This window comes from Malaclemys terrapin, chromosome 1 (genome assembly GCF_027887155.1).
Source record: "Malaclemys terrapin pileata isolate rMalTer1 chromosome 1, rMalTer1.hap1, whole genome shotgun sequence".
Lineage (NCBI taxonomy): Eukaryota > Metazoa > Chordata > Testudines > Emydidae > Malaclemys > Malaclemys terrapin.
In genome coordinates this window covers 203,179,856-203,197,107 of record NC_071505.1, presented here as the reverse complement: position 1 = coordinate 203,197,107, position 17,252 = coordinate 203,179,856, and the positions used below count along the sequence as shown (strand labels likewise).

Here is a 17,252-nt window from a genome sequence, read left to right as displayed (position 1 = left end):
AGTATATTTTATGGAATACCAAAATGGGAAGCAAACAATACAAATGAAGAAAACAGTTTGTTTTTTCCATAGTCTTTGGTTTAATGCTGTAAATTAGGGGTGACCACCCTGTGTCTCTGGAGCCACATATGGCTCTTCGGAAGTTAATATGCGGCTCCTTGTATAGGCACCAACTCCAGGGCTGAAGCTACAGGTGCCAACTTTCCAATGTGCCAGGGGGTGCTCACTGCTCAACCCCTGGCTCTGCCACAGGCCCTGCCCCCAATCCACCCCTTCCCCCACCCCCCAGAGCCTCCTGCACACCACGAAACAGCTGATCAGGAGGTGCAGAGAGAAAGGGAGTGGGAGGCACTGATCAGCGGAGCTGCCAGTGGGCAGGAGGTACTGGGAGCCGTGGGAAGGGGTGGATTTGGGGGCAGGGCCTGTGGCTGCACCGGCCAAACCCCCTTTTCCCCCCCCCCCCCCCCCGAGTGCCTCACCAGGCTGCCCAAACCCCCGCCCCACACGCCGCCCAAACCCCCGGAGCGCCGCGCCGGCCAAACCCCCCCCCCCCCCAGCGCTGCCAAAGCCTGTGCCGCTGCAACACCCCCTGCACTGCCCGGCCGGGAAGGGGGTGGGGGGAAACCACCGCGAGCTCCCCCCCCCCCGCCATCCCAACATTGGCCGCCCCATCTAAGGTGCCGCCCCAAGCATGTGCTTGGTCAGCTGGTCCCTGGAGCCGGCCCTGCTGATGACGGTTTCCGCTTGATAATGATCCAAAGCGGTGCAGGCTGATGCACATTCATTTTCATCTGAGTCAGATGCCACCAGCAGAAGGCTGACTTTCTTTTTTGGTGGTTCGGGTTCTGTAGTTTTCTGCATCGGAGTGTTGCTCTTTTAAGACTTCTGAAAGCATGCTCCACACCTCATCCCTCTCAGATTTTGGAAGGCACTTCAGATTCTTAAACCTTGGGTCCAGTGCTGTATCTATTTTTGGAAATCTCACATTGGTACCTTCTTTGCATTTTGTCAAATCTGCAGTGAAAGTGTTCTTAAAATGAACAACATGTGCTGGGTTGTTATCCAAGATAACCATAACACGAAATATATATACGGGTAAAACACAGAGCAGGAGACATACAATTCTCCCCCAAGTCTCAAATTTAATTAACACATTTTGACGAGCGTCATCAGCATGTCCATGACTGGACTTGTTGGCTCTAAAGTTTTACATTATTTTGTTTTTGAGTGCAGTTGTTATATAGCAAAAAAGCAAAAAACCACCCTACATTTGTAAGTTGCACTTTTGTGATAGAGATTGCACTACAGTACTTGTATTTGAGTATTTTTAAATTCACATTTCTCATCATTTTTACAGTGCATGTATTTGTAATAAAAAATATAAAGTGAGCACTATACCCTTTTGTATTGTGTTGTAATTGAAATCAATATATTTGAAAATGTAGAAAAACATCCAAAAATATTTAATACATTTCAACTGGTATTCTATTGTTTAACAGTGCAATTAAAACTGTGATTAATCGCTATTCATTTTTTTAAATCATGATTCTTGTTTTTAGTTAATCACGTGAATTAATTGCGATTAATCAACAGCCCGAGTTGAAAGATGAAAAATCATGATGGAAATGTTGGAACTCAAAATCTTTAAACTTTTTCCAATGTCTGTTAGTTGAACTTTTAAGAAATCTTGATCCTTCGGGAATTTAGGAAGCAACATTTATTTTCATTTGGCAAATTCCTAATGAATGACTGTCTGCCATTTCCTTTCTTTCATGTTCTCTGGTTTTCCCACACTATTGTTTTTCTGGAGTGATAGAAAAGTGAAACTTGCAGTGTCACACTCTTCAGCTAGATAATGGTTTTTGTAAACTCTCTATTTTGCTGTTAGCATGTGGTGTAGAACAGTAGGGAATGTCAGCAGAAAAAGCTGGATCATTTGTGCTTAAAATCGCATTGAGGGCTTGATTCTCAAGCAGGAACTCATGTCCAATTTATTTTAACTTGCATGCTAATTGTGCATCTGCATATGTAAATTCCTTTCTTGCGTCTAACTGGTTATTTCTGTATGTAAATATTTGATTCACATGCGATTTCATACTGAGATCAGGCATGCAATTCTACTCCTGGCTTTTTGGCATCTCGGGGTTTAATATTCACATATTGAATTATTTTAAAAGGAAACTACACACATTTTTGCTACCCCTGAACCTAAAGATTTACTAGGAAAAGTACACTGCTCAAGTTGAACAAACTAAAATGTAACTTAAATGTTCTAGATACAGTTGGCGTTTCTTTAATGCCATGGTAGCTAGCAAAGTTCAATGTTGCATAAAAGAATTTCAGAGTAGCAGCCGTGTTAGTCTGTATCCACAAAAAGAAGAACAGGAGTACTTGTGGCACCTTAGAGACTAACAAATTTATTAGAGCATAAGCTTTCGTGGACTACAGCCCATGATATTCATCCGAAGAAGTGGGCTGTAGTCCACGAAAGCTTATGCTCTAATAAATTTGTTAGTCTCTAAGGTGCCACAAGTACTCCTGTTCTTCTTTTTAAAAGAATTTGTAGACTTTCTATTTGAAAAAAGGTCAGCCATTCTGGAGTGTGATTCTCACTAGGTATTATGCAGAAAAATATTATTGATAACACTTGTGAGAATTTCAGATAGGATGCCCCCACATAGTTATAAGTACTTTTTGGAGGGGGAGTTCACAGCCATGTACCATTTGCTCCCTGTAGCCCTGAAAGGAAGCATTTAAGTGGATGCTTAAGTTCATCTTTAATCAGGATAGTGCTTATACATGTGCTTAAGTCCCATTGACTGCAGAGTTTAGGTTAAACATGAGCTTAAGTGTTCTGGGATGTTGTGCTGAGTGAAGGCCAGTGGGTGCACTTAAACAATCTGTGGCATTGTACCTATAATGCTCAGAAGTCTATGCAAAAGTGTTTTTAATAGCCAGTAACACTTGGAGGAGCCTTCATAAATTTTTTTTTTTTTTTTTTTTTTTAAGTAAAGAGAATGCTTTGAAAAATCTCTCTCCAGACAACAAATTATTTTTCTTTTGGGCAGTTTTATTCTGAACTTTTGTGAATGTATCCATACAATATTTTCAGAAGTGACCTTTGTGTTCTCTTCATCTTTTCAGTGTTCCTAACAGAAAACAAAGCCAACTCTGTGTTAAAAAGATACCCAAGAGCCAATGGATTTTTGGAAGAGCTAAAGCAAGGGAACATAGAGCGTGAGTGCATAGAAGAAAACTGTACCTATGAGGAAGCAAGAGAAGCTTTTGAAAATGATGACAAGACAGTAAGTCGGGTTTTTTGTTTTTTAATAATTGAATTACTTAATGTAAGCTTAAGTGTGTGCTTAGAGGCCTCCAGCTTTCCTACATTGCACTAGATTTCTTAGCTTATTCATTTTTACTAAATGCATTGTAACAAAACTAGTAAGCTACTTCACACTCCTTTGGATATTTAACATCCTCCTATGAAGGGGAAGAGAATATGTGTGTGCTGCATGCCACAGACATCTTATTTAAATCATGCATTTAAAGCCATGAGAGAGAGCAGTTGAAATGCAGAGTACCCAGTAAAGACAATTTTATTATTCTAAAAACAAGCAGAATTGAAGTAGCTTTCCTGAGACTAGCAGCTGCACGCCACCAGAGTACTTGTTAAGTACCACCTCTGTAAAACCTTGAAAGAATAAGGCCCCAATCCTGCAGTGCCTTGCACATGAGGCCCCATTAATTTGAATGCGGTTCTGTGCCGGAGCAGGACCTGCTCGTGCATAATTCATTGCAGGATCAGGGCGAAAGTCTGTAAATAGAGGCAGTGGTGAGCTGGAGCCGGTTCGCACCGGTCCGCAAGAACCAGTTGTTAAATTTAGAAGCTGGTGTAGAACCGGTTGTTAAAGGGGCTGGCGGGCAGGCAAACTCCAGTCCACATCCAGCCTGTGGGACCGTCCTGTCCGGCCCACCTGAGCTCCCAGCGGGGGAGGCACCCCTGCTTCCACACACCCCCCCCCCCCCCCCATCGCAGAGCCCCAGCGTGCCGCGCCACCAGCGCTCTGGCAGCTCTGCGGCTCCTGCTGCTTTGAGCAGCATGGTAAGGGGGCCGGGGCTGGGAGGAGCAGTTGGAGGGGGCGGAGGTTCGGGGAGGGGGCGGTTGGGACAGGGAATGTGGGGGGGGGGGGGAGGGGGTTGGGTAGGCGTGGGAGTTCCGGGGGTCTGTCAGGGGTGATGGTGGATGGGGTCGGGGCAGTCAGGGGACAGGGAGCGGGGTGAGTTAGGTAGGGGGTGGGATCCTGGGGGGCAGTTGGGGGGGGGGTGTCTCGGGAGGGAGTGGTCAGGGGACAAGGAGCAGGGGGGTTGATGGGTTATGGGTTCTGAGGGGGCAGTTGGGGGTTGGGGTCGGATGGGGGTGGGAGACGGGCATGTGGGGCTTGTACTCACCATGCGGTTCCCTACCGGGTCTTTGGCGGCACTTCAGCGGCGTGTGTGTGTGTGTGTCTCTCTTTACTCGCTCTGGGTGGAGGACCCGCCGCCGAAAACCCAGAGCGAGTGAAGGCCCCCCTCCCCACTGCTGAAGTGCCACCAGGGAACCAGTTATTAGGATTTTGGGAGCTCATCACTGAATAGAGATCTGGTATATGCCAGAATGACTGTTACTGTTCAGGGCATACTGACCTCCACCTGTGTTTTAGCTTTTTCTGCACATTTTTCTAGCTACTTATTTGATCTTAAACATACCGTTCCTGGTGGTCTCCCTGGAAAAATGGAGGACTGGAATGGGAATTTTATTAGTCACTAAATAAAGGGGCCGGAGGTTGCGTCGTGTGTGTGTGTGTGTGTGTGTGTGTGTGTGGTATTCATACCACAGTCACTATTGTAGTACTTGAGTGTCATCATCATGACCAACACAATTTCTAGTCCATGGTCTGACTTAAAAAATTACCGAGAGAGATACAGAATGTAAGTAATGGACAACTGAAGTTGAAGGATACTCTTAAACAGTTTCTCAATTAATTTACTTTTCAAATAGGAGGCTAGATAGTGGCCAGTGGTTTGGTTGAGTCAAACATATTTACTTAAAAAGAAAAAAGTAACAGTAACCAGACTTGTTTTAGGGTAGGAGATGCTAACAATCTTTTTAGTCAAGAGCATCTTGCATCTCTACTATCTCTTCTCATCCAGTGAGAGGATGTTTTAGTGTCAGAGGGTGGCTTGAATTTCCTTCAGTGCTTCTAGGACCTCTTGTGTATGGGCCAGATTTTGAGAGGGAGCAGTGTCAGGTGATCTTCTCAGTATTGACCAAACTGGTCCAGAGTCCCATAATGCTTTATGGCTAGACCAAAGATGAAGTGGAAAATTAATGCTTGCAAAGCTATAGTTATATAATGCTGATGCTGCAGATTTTCCTTAAAAGGAATGAAATTGCAATAAGGACTGTAAAATTGGCTCTTGCAAACAGATTTATTAACCAGAAATGTTAATTACTTTTTCCTCTAACTACTTTTGACTGGATAAGGTATGATGTGCAACTAAGGGCTAGTCTACACTATTACACTTCATTGATCCAGCTGCACCATTGCTGATAAAGACGTGCTATGCCAACTAGAGAGCGCTCTCCATCAGCATAATTACTCCACCTCACTTCAATGAGAGGCAGAAGCTATGTCAGCAGGAGAATATCTCCTGCCTACTTAGCGCTGATGTGGACAGCGCTTGGATCAATGTAACCTGCATTGCTCAGGGGGGTGGCTTTTTCTTACCCATGAGCGACGTAAGTTACATTAACTTAAGCAGTAGTGTAGACTAGCCCTAAGATAAAGTAGTTAGTTGTAAACAAGTAGGGTATATCGTATATTCTCAGAATGCTTTGTCTTCATAAGTTGTGAAACTATGAACTATTCCCCAAAATGGCTTCTACTCGTGCTAAGCTTTATTGTGGAAATTCATTTGTAGTTAAACTTTTGCAATACCTATTCTTTGTATTTGTAGACTCTGTCAGGAAAAACAAGGTGTATGTTCTGCTGAGACTTGCAAAATTTGCAGCCTACTAGGTATGGATTATCTGTGCTGGGTCTGGTTTGTACAGACTCCTTTATGTCTTGTAAAATGCATGGTGCTAGATAAGAGAAGAAGTGTAAGGTCTGTGGTGATAAAGTGGAATTTATGGAGTTTTCTATCCATCATAACCAAGGCTGGTATAAATATAGGTGGACTTGAAAGCATATTTTGAAGCAGACCTACGGTGCAATGTGTAACGCTGTGAGACTGCTTCCTGGAGAGAGGAATGTATGATTTCTTTTCGTGTTGTTCTGCCTTGCCTTTTGAATAATAAACTGATTTGAGCCTCTTATTGAACTGTAGAAAGCCTGTTCCTTGCAGTGAATGGTTACTCTGTCCTGGGGTTGAATGGTGGCAATCCATATGGATAAAGCAATTTACAATCCCTACTTTGATGGGAAGAAGTAGGATCTCTTGGCTACTGTAGTCACAGCATAAGCTTGTTGGAGTTCCTTCTGCTGAAGTCTTGTGTGCACAGTGGAGTTCTACAGTGCAAGTGTTGTGGTGCCTTGATCTACTTCTGGTGCATTTAAAAGGCTGATCTACTCTTACCTTACAATAGCAGCTTTATTGTTTATAGCCAGAGAGGGTTTTAACATTGATGTACCTCAGTCTTTGAATGGGTTATAAATGAACAGAAGAGACTGTTTACATTATGATATGCTGAAAATGTTTTCTGCTAAATAGGAGAAAAAAATTAAGTACAGACAAAACTTAAAGTTGATCTATGAATGACTGCTCAGACCATTTTAGACATAATTGATTGTCAACACCTCTGGCCCGTAGAAACATCAAAGCTTTGTGTGGCTTAAATTCTTAGGCTCAAGGACATTTTGAGACATAAGTACAGAATAATGCACATGGCATGATTGCAGTATTGTAATTCATTTTATTTCTGTTAACTTCAAATATTTTTATTTAAATTTATGCCGCATGCCGCTGAATTGCTATGTTCCTAGGGATTGAGGGGGAGGGACTTTAATTCTGGAAAACTTTGAACATTTAAATTTCTTATTTTAAGTTTTTGCAGAAAGCAACGTCAACTGCGTGGCTGAGTTCTATATAATCAGTGATTGAAAGCATCTACCCAAAATAGTATTTCCGAGTATCAAATGTGACTTTTCATATTAGCTTTCAGACTAATCATTAACTCTGTGTAAATATCTAAACGACGAGAGAGCTATATAAACTACAGTACGTTGAACTTCAATATATAGTTCTGTTGCTGGCCCAGATGGGCCTGAGGAGGCAAACAGCGGGGTTGGTTGCCTGGTGTGCGCCGCACTAGTAGACACACCAGGTGTGGAGAAGCAAAACCAACTTTATTCAAGAGCTCTGAATAGGCACTAGGAGACCAACACGTCTCAAATCAAGCACACCACATATTAGCACATGTTCCATTTTATATTGCAAGCAGTTTCTGTGTAAGCCTTTGTCTGTTACTCCCTCTTACCCCTCCCTTCTCGAGCAGTTACAGCAGACACACATTGTGGCTTATTAGAACAGTTCCCATTCGTATGCTTATCTATGGCCTTGTAGATTCATGCGCACGCAGTCTTTCCCCCTTTTCTAGGGTTAACATATTTCAATACTGCAAAAAGAGGACACTCCACGGGGCCCTGGCCCTGCCCCAACTCCACCCCTTCCCTACCCCAACTCTGCCCCCTCCCCTGAGCACCCCGCATTCCCCCTCCTCCCTCCCGCCCCCCGGCTACTGCTGTGCTGGGGAAGTTGCTTCGGCCCCCGCTGCGGTGGAGAGGGGCGGGAGCCGGGAAAGTTGGAGCCCAGGAAGGATGCGGTGCCTTACCATGCCTCCCTATTTTCCCGGACATGTCTGACTTTTTGGAAATTCCTCCCGGACGGGGATTTGAGGACCAAAAATCCGGACATGTCCGAGAAAATCCGGACATATGGTAACCCTACCTCAGAGCCGCTTCCGCCCGCCCGCCGGAACCCCCAGGCCTCACCCCAGAGCCACCCGCTCTCCACAGGGCCCATCCTCAGCCTTCTCCTGCCTCAGTGCCTCCTCTCCTGAGAGCCTGCTCTCTGCAGCCCCCCCACTCTCCACAGCCCCTGCCTCAATCCTCCCCTTCACCTCCCTCCATAACCCCTACCCTTTATTTCCCCACCTCCTTCCATAGCCCAACCCCTCCACAGCGCCTGCCTCAGAGCCCCCACCTCCTCCCATAGCCCCCTCCCCTCAGAATCCCCCCCACCCTTCACCTCCCTCAGGGGAGCCTTCACCCCGCTCCCAGCCGGACCCGACGAAGCTGCGGCAGCTCAGGCTGCGGGAGGCGCTGCAGCGCAAGCCCTTCCCGGGTGGGGGAGCTCGGGCTCTCGGGAGCCGCTGCCGCGTGACAAGAAACTTTCCCCTGTGCCAGGACCCGCCCCCAGGCAGTGGCTCCGCCGGGGGGAGAGAGCCCTGGCTGCACGGACCGCTGGCGGGGGGCTCCTTGCATGGCCAGGACGGAGGGGGGGAGACTGAGGCTCTGCCAGAGCTGTGGGGGATGCTCGGAGGAGGGAGAAGCAGCCGCAAGTCCCCCGCACCAGCAGCTGGCTGCAGAGACGCCACCGTTCCTAGCCGTGGGGCGCAGGGTTGCAGCAGCATGGGGGGATTGCAATCTGCAGGCTGAGCGAGCTGACACCCCAAGAGGAGAGGGGGCAGTGGGTAGGGTTATCATACGTCCGTATTTTCCAGATGTTTTTATATATTTAAAAAATCCTCCCGGACGGCAATTAACAACTAAAAAGTCGGACATGTCCGGGGAAATAAGGACATATGGTAACCCTACCCTTTCCCCCCGCATTATCACTACAAGTTTTGCTAGTGTGAACAAAACTACAGCTGTCTGCTAGAAAAGCTGACCCTTACATTTCTGCTTCAGCATGTAAGCAGTTAGTATAGAAGTAGGTGAAAGTTCTCAAGATGGAGTCACTGTGGCTCCCTTAGACCCAGAGCAAAGGAGTTTCATCAGCTCTTCTGGCCTTCCACTCACCTGAGTTACCTGGTAGCTATGCCTAGTGACACCAACAGTCCTACTATAATCTGAGATTGAGGCAAATTTTAAAAAAACCAAATGTCTGAAGTGCTTACTCTCACTATCATTTTGGTCATGTACTCCAGCTATTGAATACAGAATGCTTTTCTGATTGGGATCTTATGATTTTTGCCTTTATAAAAAGTCAAAGCATTGATTTGCTAGCTGGTATGCTGCCAAAATACAGTAGCACCTTAAAATGAAGAAGTGAGGTTTTTACTCACGAAAGCTTATGCCCAAATAAATCTGTTAGTCTTTAAGGTGCCACCAGACTCCTTGTTGTTTTTTTAAAATGAAAGTTATCAGCACTACTTTATTAATGCTTTTAACATTGACATGGAGAGTCAACAGCTCATTGTGTCAGTATCAATTTAATGTACAGGGGGCCTGCTCTGTGAATGACAGTTATATTGATAGTGAAGTATTAGAACCTCATTCTTTCAGATACTTTTAATTTAAATCTACCAATTGGTCACAAGTAGGCTGGACAAGCCAGTTGTTGATCAGTCAAATAATGTCAGTTGATTGCCTATTTGATCACAGCCTACTTTTTGATGCATCTGTTAGCAAGTCTACTTAAATGTCTTGATCATTCATTTTACTGCATGCTAATGCGACCTGTTGGGAAAAATTTGAACTAATTGAAAGTTGAGCATATTGGTTGGCTGGAATCTTCTAGAACAGGGGTTGGCAACCTTTCAGAAGTGGTGTGCCAAGTCTTCATTTATTCACTCTAATTTTAAGGTTTCGTGTGCCAGTCATACATTTTAACATTTTTAGAAGGTCTCTTTCTATAAGTCTATAATATATAACTAAACTGTTGTATGTAAAGTAAATAAGGTTTTTAAAATGTTTAAGAAGCTTCATTTAAAATTAAATTAAAATGCAGAGCCCCCCCAGACCAGTGGCCAGGACCTGGGCAGTATGAGTGCCACTGAAAATCCGCTTGCGTCCTGCCTTTTGGCACGCGTGCCATAGGTTGCCTACCCCTGGACTAGAATAAACTGTCTTTGTATACCAGGCCATCAATATACTTGGCAGTTTTCATAACACATTGAACAAGTTAAAACATGGTCCTTGCCCTGAAGAGTTTACAGTCTAAATGGACTAGAAAAAACATTCAGAAATTAACTCAGAAGGGAATGGGGGAGGGAGAGGAAGGTTCAGTCATTGAACTTCCTCCCCCGACACAAAGAGAGAAGATGCACAGCCATTAAACTGTCTGTGGAGTTGGCTTGCTGCCTGCCTAGCGTAAGTGCATTTAAAAATTACTTTTTTTTTCTCTTATAGTTGCTATGGGTTTGTTTGTTTAATTTTATTTTTTTCTTGTGTAACTTTAACATTCCCGTTTCAATGCTAACCTAACATTACAAAAAACAAGTTACTCAGCAATTATTTTAACTCAGAAAAATGCAAACACCAATGAAATGAAGCTCTAAGAATGAAAAAAATACCTTTTTTTAGTAATTAGGCATAAGTGTCTGTCTATTGGAGACCATGAAGTCTTACACTTTTTGGTTACCATTGTTACTGTGCTAATAAATTAGTGCTCTAAAATATTTGACCATCTTTGACAATATTTGACTGGTGAATTGACCAACTATTTTTGGACCAGTCAAATGTCCAAACTTAGACACAACTTTATCTATGAATGATGCAGTTCCCATCCCTTGAGACAGGAATGGACAGGAGATATACTGGCTTCCCAGCATTCTGGAGAGCCACAAAAACCGCTCCTGTAGCAGGCACATCTTAGAGATAAAAAATACTTGAAAACTGTTAAAATGCTTATAAGTGGCAATAAAATCTATTATCTCTATATCCTTATACTGGAAAGCATATATAAGTTTGTAATCCTTTTCTACAACATCTAGCATCTTAAACTAAATAACTCAAAAAACCTAACTTAGATTCACCTAACGTGCTGCTGTGTTCTGCAAAGTGGCTACCTAAAAATGGCAGCTTCTTACTTGACACATCTGCTCTGTGGTTTTAGAGTCAGACTTCCTGACTCTAGTGCCAAAATAAGCTTTTATCACTTTACTGCTTTGGCACAGCTTAGGCAGCAGAATGATGAGACCAAGCTGGGTTCTAATACAAATAAACAATAATGATGGTCTTCCTAGTGAATGATTGACTTGGTTCCAGCTAAAGTTCTAGTCAGTTGTACCTGAACCAGATTCTTCTTCTTAGCATATGCGCAACATGCCTCAAGTGGCATGTGTCTAGGTTTCATCACCGAATTGGTCCACTGGTTGGATCATTAGCTTCCCCAGCCCAGGCACTGACTGGGAGTGCGATGTGAACGCTGATCCATGCCCGACTGAAACAGGTTGAGGGCACGGGGGAAGTATGCAAGTTTTCACTAAAGGCATTATTTGGCCAGCAGGAACTTTATTACCAGTGGTGCTGTGTAAGAAAGGAAAGAACCCAGCGTGACTTCCAGAGCCCGGGTTGATTTCTGTAGTGAAGTTAGGAAGAAGAATCTTGTAAACTGAGCATGCATGATGTGGGAGTCACTGGATTGCAGTAAACATGGAGCCCTACCTTGCCATTTTCATAATCTGCTTTCAGCATAGTACTTTAAGTATTCATGCTTATTAACTTGCTTTTTAAAGATAATAGCTTTCTGATTAAGGAACACAAAACAAAGAGAAGGGGTGGGGGGGAGGAACCTTTTGACCGAAAAGGTATTGTTTGCCAAGAATGAGGCTCTTTGATTAGTTATCCCTTTGCAGTCCCTGTCTACTTCCTCATCAGCTTTGTTCCAGATATGATCCCACCCAGCTAACCTATCCCTTTCCTACAGTAATGCTCTTCCGCCTTCCCAAGTGTCCCACTGACAATGCCTTCCAGAATCTCCAGAGATTTCAACAGAGTTGTTTTGTGTGGGGTCTGCATTTTACTGTGGTATAGATGTGATTTCCCCCCACCCAAGTAACTTTAATTTGAAAAAATGCATTTGGTTTGTTATGTTAAGATTTATTTCCCTCATTTGAAATCCATGCTATATGGCTTTACTTAAATAATTTTGGACCACATCTTATAAAATACAGATGCTTTGCAGACCTAGTTAAGATCTTGGAATTGTGGGAACATGTCAAATTCTGCAGTGTTGAAAAGGCAAAGGAATGAACATGATTTAAAAAACCAAAAAACAAAAACAAAAAAAAACCTTCTAGAACAGGGGTAGGTAACCTATGGCACACGTGCCGAAGGTGGTACACAAGCTGATTTTCAGTGGCTCACACTGCCTGGGTCCTGGCCACCAGTCTGGGGGGGCTCTGCATTTTAATTTTAAATGAAGCTCCTTAAACATTTTAAAAACCTTATTTACTTTACATACAACAGTAGATTAGTTATATATTCTACGAGACCTTCTAAAAAATGTTAAAATGTATTACTGGCACACAAACCCTTAAATTAGAGTGAATAAATGAAGACTTGGCACACCACTTCTGAAAGGTTGCAACCCCTGTTCTAGATCCTATTAAATATTGGGGGAAGAGGTGTGTGTATAACCCTATTGCCTAAAAATGTGGACTAAGCTAGTAGTTACTACTTTGATACATCTGGGTTTTTTTGTTGTTGTTTTTTTAACACCCTCCCCCCAACTTTTCCAAGAATCTTCTTATTTTGTAATCTAGTCTAGATTTTCAGAGATTATATCTAGAGGGAACCCTAGCTTGCTTTATGTATGTGATCGGTCCTTTTGAATGATAGACTTTTGAATTGGGACAGAAATGACTGTTGCATTGTTAGTTACTGATGCATGTGGTCATAAAACTATTACCTTGTGAGAATGGTGGAATTGTATTGTGCCAATAAGATAAATGTCCAAGTGTAGCGTTTACCTTTGAAAAGATCAGTTAAGATGGCTTTTTTTGCACTTTTAATACATTGCCTAAATAAACCCTAAGTCTCTTGCTTGGGTTTGTTTTTTTTAGTGCTAGGTTTAAGAATGTGTAGAGTGATGTAATTTATGTGAAGTGTTATGTATCTTAAAAAATCATTTCATATTTTATATTGAGCCCAGGACGTTTTTATGTAACCTGTAGATACCTTTATTATTATTGGAGGATTTTGTTTTCTCCAAGCACAGAATGTAATTGATGTTTACTAACCTTATTTGTCTGAAACAAAGGGATGAGGTTTACATAACTTTACCTGTATTTTACATTTGGTCTAAATATTAACTATGCATAATACCTGTGCTACTTCACAAGATACAGGCAGTGGGAAAGCTCTCTAGGACAGGAGGCCTATATTATCCTTGTTTAGCAGCTAAAGCAATGGGACTTTGATCCCAACTTCTTAATGCTTTTGCAATAGCTATTGTAATTTTAAAATGTTAACATAACAAATTATCTTAAAGTATTGATGTTGTTGTTTCATTTTTAATTTCCCCCCCTCATTCATGTTTCCACTACTCTGTTGATTCATCTATCTTTACCTGAGATACCAAGTTTTCTGGACTATTTTAAGTATGTTATCCATATATTGCAAAAGCTGTGGTTGGCTATAAATAGCTGACAGCTATTATTTTATAAGACAGAGGGTGGGGAAGTTTGACTCGTAGGGTGACAGTGAAGCATAATTATGCTGGGTCAAAATAGTCAATCACTCTGAAACAATGTTTCCCTGTCCAAACGCCTTATAATAATCTTTAATTCCAAAAATAGATCTGACTTTGAGTTTTTGCATTCACAAATTATCTAAAATCAATTCAGATTATTTTTCTAATCCATTCCTCTCTCCTGTGTAGGTTTGTGACTACTGAGTGCTGATACAGAAAGGTTGTGAGCAGTGAGGAGTTAGGTGGCTTTAAAAAAACTCAAACTCAGTGACTTCAGAAAGAAGTCAGGAAACTTCTTATACAGTATCTGCACCAATTAAAGATCTAGGTGGTCATTTATTGAAAGCCAAAACACTTTGCTTCAATTTTGTTATTGAAAATAGACCAGTTAAAATTTATTTTTAATAGCTTCTGATTTATTCTGTCTCTCTGTTTTTAGAGAGAGTTCTGGAAAGGCCACGCAAATGGAGGACTCCAGGGAGAAAGTAACACAGGACACCATTGGTATACATTTTACCTCGCATTTCCATTAATCATTGGCCTTTTTGTTATCCTCCTTATCATATTTCTCACATGGAGATGCCTGTTTAAAAAGAAAATCCGTAGACAGTCTGTATACATGCCTAGGGGAGCCCGCGAAGCCATTGGTAATAGTGCTGTGGCTGATGGTAGAAGTCCTCTTCCCCCGCCGCTCAGCATTGTTCATTCCCCACAGGAAGAAATGTATGAAGGCAGTGGGCTGTCTCCTGGATATTTGGGCTCTCCAGATGGACGTTCAGACTCCATATCAACAAGACTGTCAAATGGTGACCCTCCTCCTTCATACGAGGAAGCCACTGCCGAAACCAGCATAAGAAATGAAATGGAGCATCACTTAGATCCACCCCCACAGTATGAAGACATTGTAAATTCCAGCTCAGCTAGTGCCATTGCAATACCTCCTGTTGTCACCAGTATGAAGTAAGGCAGGAAGAATAGTAGCAACTTTTAAAAATTACTAAGAGAATTTTGTAGCACTTTAATGCAGCTTACTACTGTTTATATAATGTAATGGACTCCTACTGTGTACCTCTTCCCTGTTTTGTTCCATCTGCATGTGTTCCCATGCCAGTTTTAAAGATGGGGGAATCCATACTGAGAATATGAAGCAGGTACAAATGTGGTCTTCTGTGCATACCTCTCAAATGTCCCTCTGTTTGAGGGTTGTCATTTATTTTAGTCTAAATGTTGCCTACGTTCCACACAAATTTGATGTCCCCTCTCTTTTAGTGTTGAAAATTATTTACATCAGAATCAAACACGGGTAACAGCAAGTTATTTAAACCAAAGAGCCATGTCCTACAACATTTTAAGTTTCTTGCATGAATATTTTGTCTTTCATTTTGGGTCTTTGTCACATATTGTATCCTACACTTGGGCCTTGGAAGGCTGAGACAAGTATTTGTGTGTAAACAAACATCAACATAGCATATTCACCCAGAATATGATACTTCAGGGATTGCAGTAAGTGAGACTAAGAAATTTTGGAACACATCAGCTGTACTTGTACAGAGGGCAGTAATTAAGTGAATTTTGCAACTGGAAAAAACGATAGCCTAATGTTCTTATCCCCTCTGTTCTCCATCCTCCCTTCCAGTTAGTCCTGTTTATGATGATGTCTTGTTTCCAGAATGTCTGATTTTTTTTTTTTATTATTATTATTTTTTATTTTTATTTTTAGTGAATTTTAGTTCTTGTGAAAGGTACTAGATTGACAGCTCTAGAAATTAAAGTTCCCTCTGCACTGCAGACCAGTGAATGCACTGCCTCTGGGCACCTAGTAACAAACCAATGTGCCTCATCACTGACATGCAGAAACCGCCTAGAAGGGGATGATCATAGTTTACTCTTCATGCCAACACAAATAGTGGTCTCTTCTGAGTCTGCCAACAGGCTGCCAGTTGCAATGGTCTTTTATTTATGTGGCTTTCTTTCCCTATGAAATGAATGGGGATCACTCATTTCACATAGGCCATTAAGCAGTTGTCAGATAACCTTTGGTTATTTCCAGTCTGCTCTGGATTTATGCCAATGACTGAAAGTTGTAATGCTCAGTATTCCACTACCAGTCTCTTGAACCAACCAACCCCGTTTTAACTGTCTAATGTTTCTGAACTACATTATTTAGTAGTTGCAACATCGTGCAGATATTTATTTGCAATAAAGAAATAATGCTGGTCCTTTGAAATAAAGAGATCAAATGTTCAGTGATCCATGATGACAACTTTCAGAACTATGCTGTTGATCGAAGACTCCACACAAGCACAATTTTAAATTCACTGGCCAAAAGTCTCGGTGAATGCAATTTACATGGCTAAACAAAAAACTGCATAAAGCGGTCATTTAAAATGTTTTTTCCTCTACTAAGACCATAAGTGCTTTTTCTCGTATGCTGGAATGATTCCAAATTACAAAAAATATTTTTTTAGCTTTAAAAGTTAAGGGTTCTATTAAATGTAACAAGTTATATAACTTTTATTTTATGCTTGGCCTTTCTGATATGATTAAAATGACAGTTTTTGTCTTGTAGTGATTTTTATAAAGCTTTTATTTTTTCAAAATATAGCTTCTACTTTTTCTTCAATTGTAATTACATTGTCCTGCAATAAATGTGATGGTAAGATTTACAGCCTTACCTCTCTGAATGTTTTACAAGTAAGAACATGCAGTTCTCTTTTGATTGACTGCCAGAAAATTCAGGGTGTTGCACTCCCTGCTTTGACTAACACTAACACTGAGAGGTGAATCTTGTACAGAACTAAAATGATTTGTTTACTAATGACCAACATGGAGATGCGTGACTTGTTTAAGAAATTATGGAAATCAGATTGTTTAATTTTGGACACCTGTGGGGAGGTAATTCCGTCTTCACTGCGTGTAAATAACCTATTTGATTACAGTATTAAAACTTTTTTTAAAGATCTGGTTTACATTAAATTATGGTATTTAAACATTTTGCTTATGTTTATAGATTTTTTTTTTGTTAATGTTTTTGGCATGCTAAATAAAGCTATTCTTAAATTCTTTTAATGCCTCTATCAATTCTGTGCAGTTGGAACAAAAATAACATTGATTTCTGTAACAGAGGTGCTGTATTAACTTCCATTGTCTCTCGTCTTGATGAAAATGTTTTATATCTCAAATTTTAAACTAATTAATTTTAAAGCAGAAGAACTAGTACCATCACTAAGTTTTTAAATTAATATATATATGAAATATAAAAACAGTATCTTAGAACAATGGTCAGCTGGAGCAACATTCAGAGAAAGAATGGAGATTTTCTCACTGGTATATTTCAAGGGGACAAAGCATTCTAGAAAGTTTAAGCACTTAATTCCATGAGAGTGGATTCAGCCACACTACTATTGTGTAATTTATGAGAGTCTTAGCCCAGAATACAGTGCAGATTAGAAGAAATTGGTTGCCTTGCCCACCCAGCTGAGGCAGAATTTTATATTGATAGCAGACAATTAGATCCAGTACAATGAAAAGTCCTGCAGCTGCACAGTATGCCCCAACCATATTCCCTA

At 41.6% G+C, this 17,252-nt stretch overlaps 1 protein-coding gene across 3 annotated transcripts in view; it reads left to right on the top strand.

Annotated features, from left to right (window-relative positions):
* PRRG1 (proline rich and Gla domain 1) overlaps positions 1–16,747 on the top strand; it is a 50,640-nt gene extending 33,893 nt beyond the window's left edge. For all 3 annotated transcript variants that reach the window (XM_054005904.1, XM_054005903.1, XM_054005905.1), the window contains 2 exons: positions 3,145–3,305; positions 14,123–16,747. In XM_054005904.1, coding sequence (XP_053861879.1) covers positions 3,145–3,305; positions 14,123–14,647 — 686 coding nt within the window. In that variant the 3' untranslated portion in view covers positions 14,648–16,747. The remainder of the gene's footprint in view (positions 1–3,144; positions 3,306–14,122) is intronic.
* The last annotated feature ends 505 nt before the right edge of the window (positions 16,748–17,252 follow it).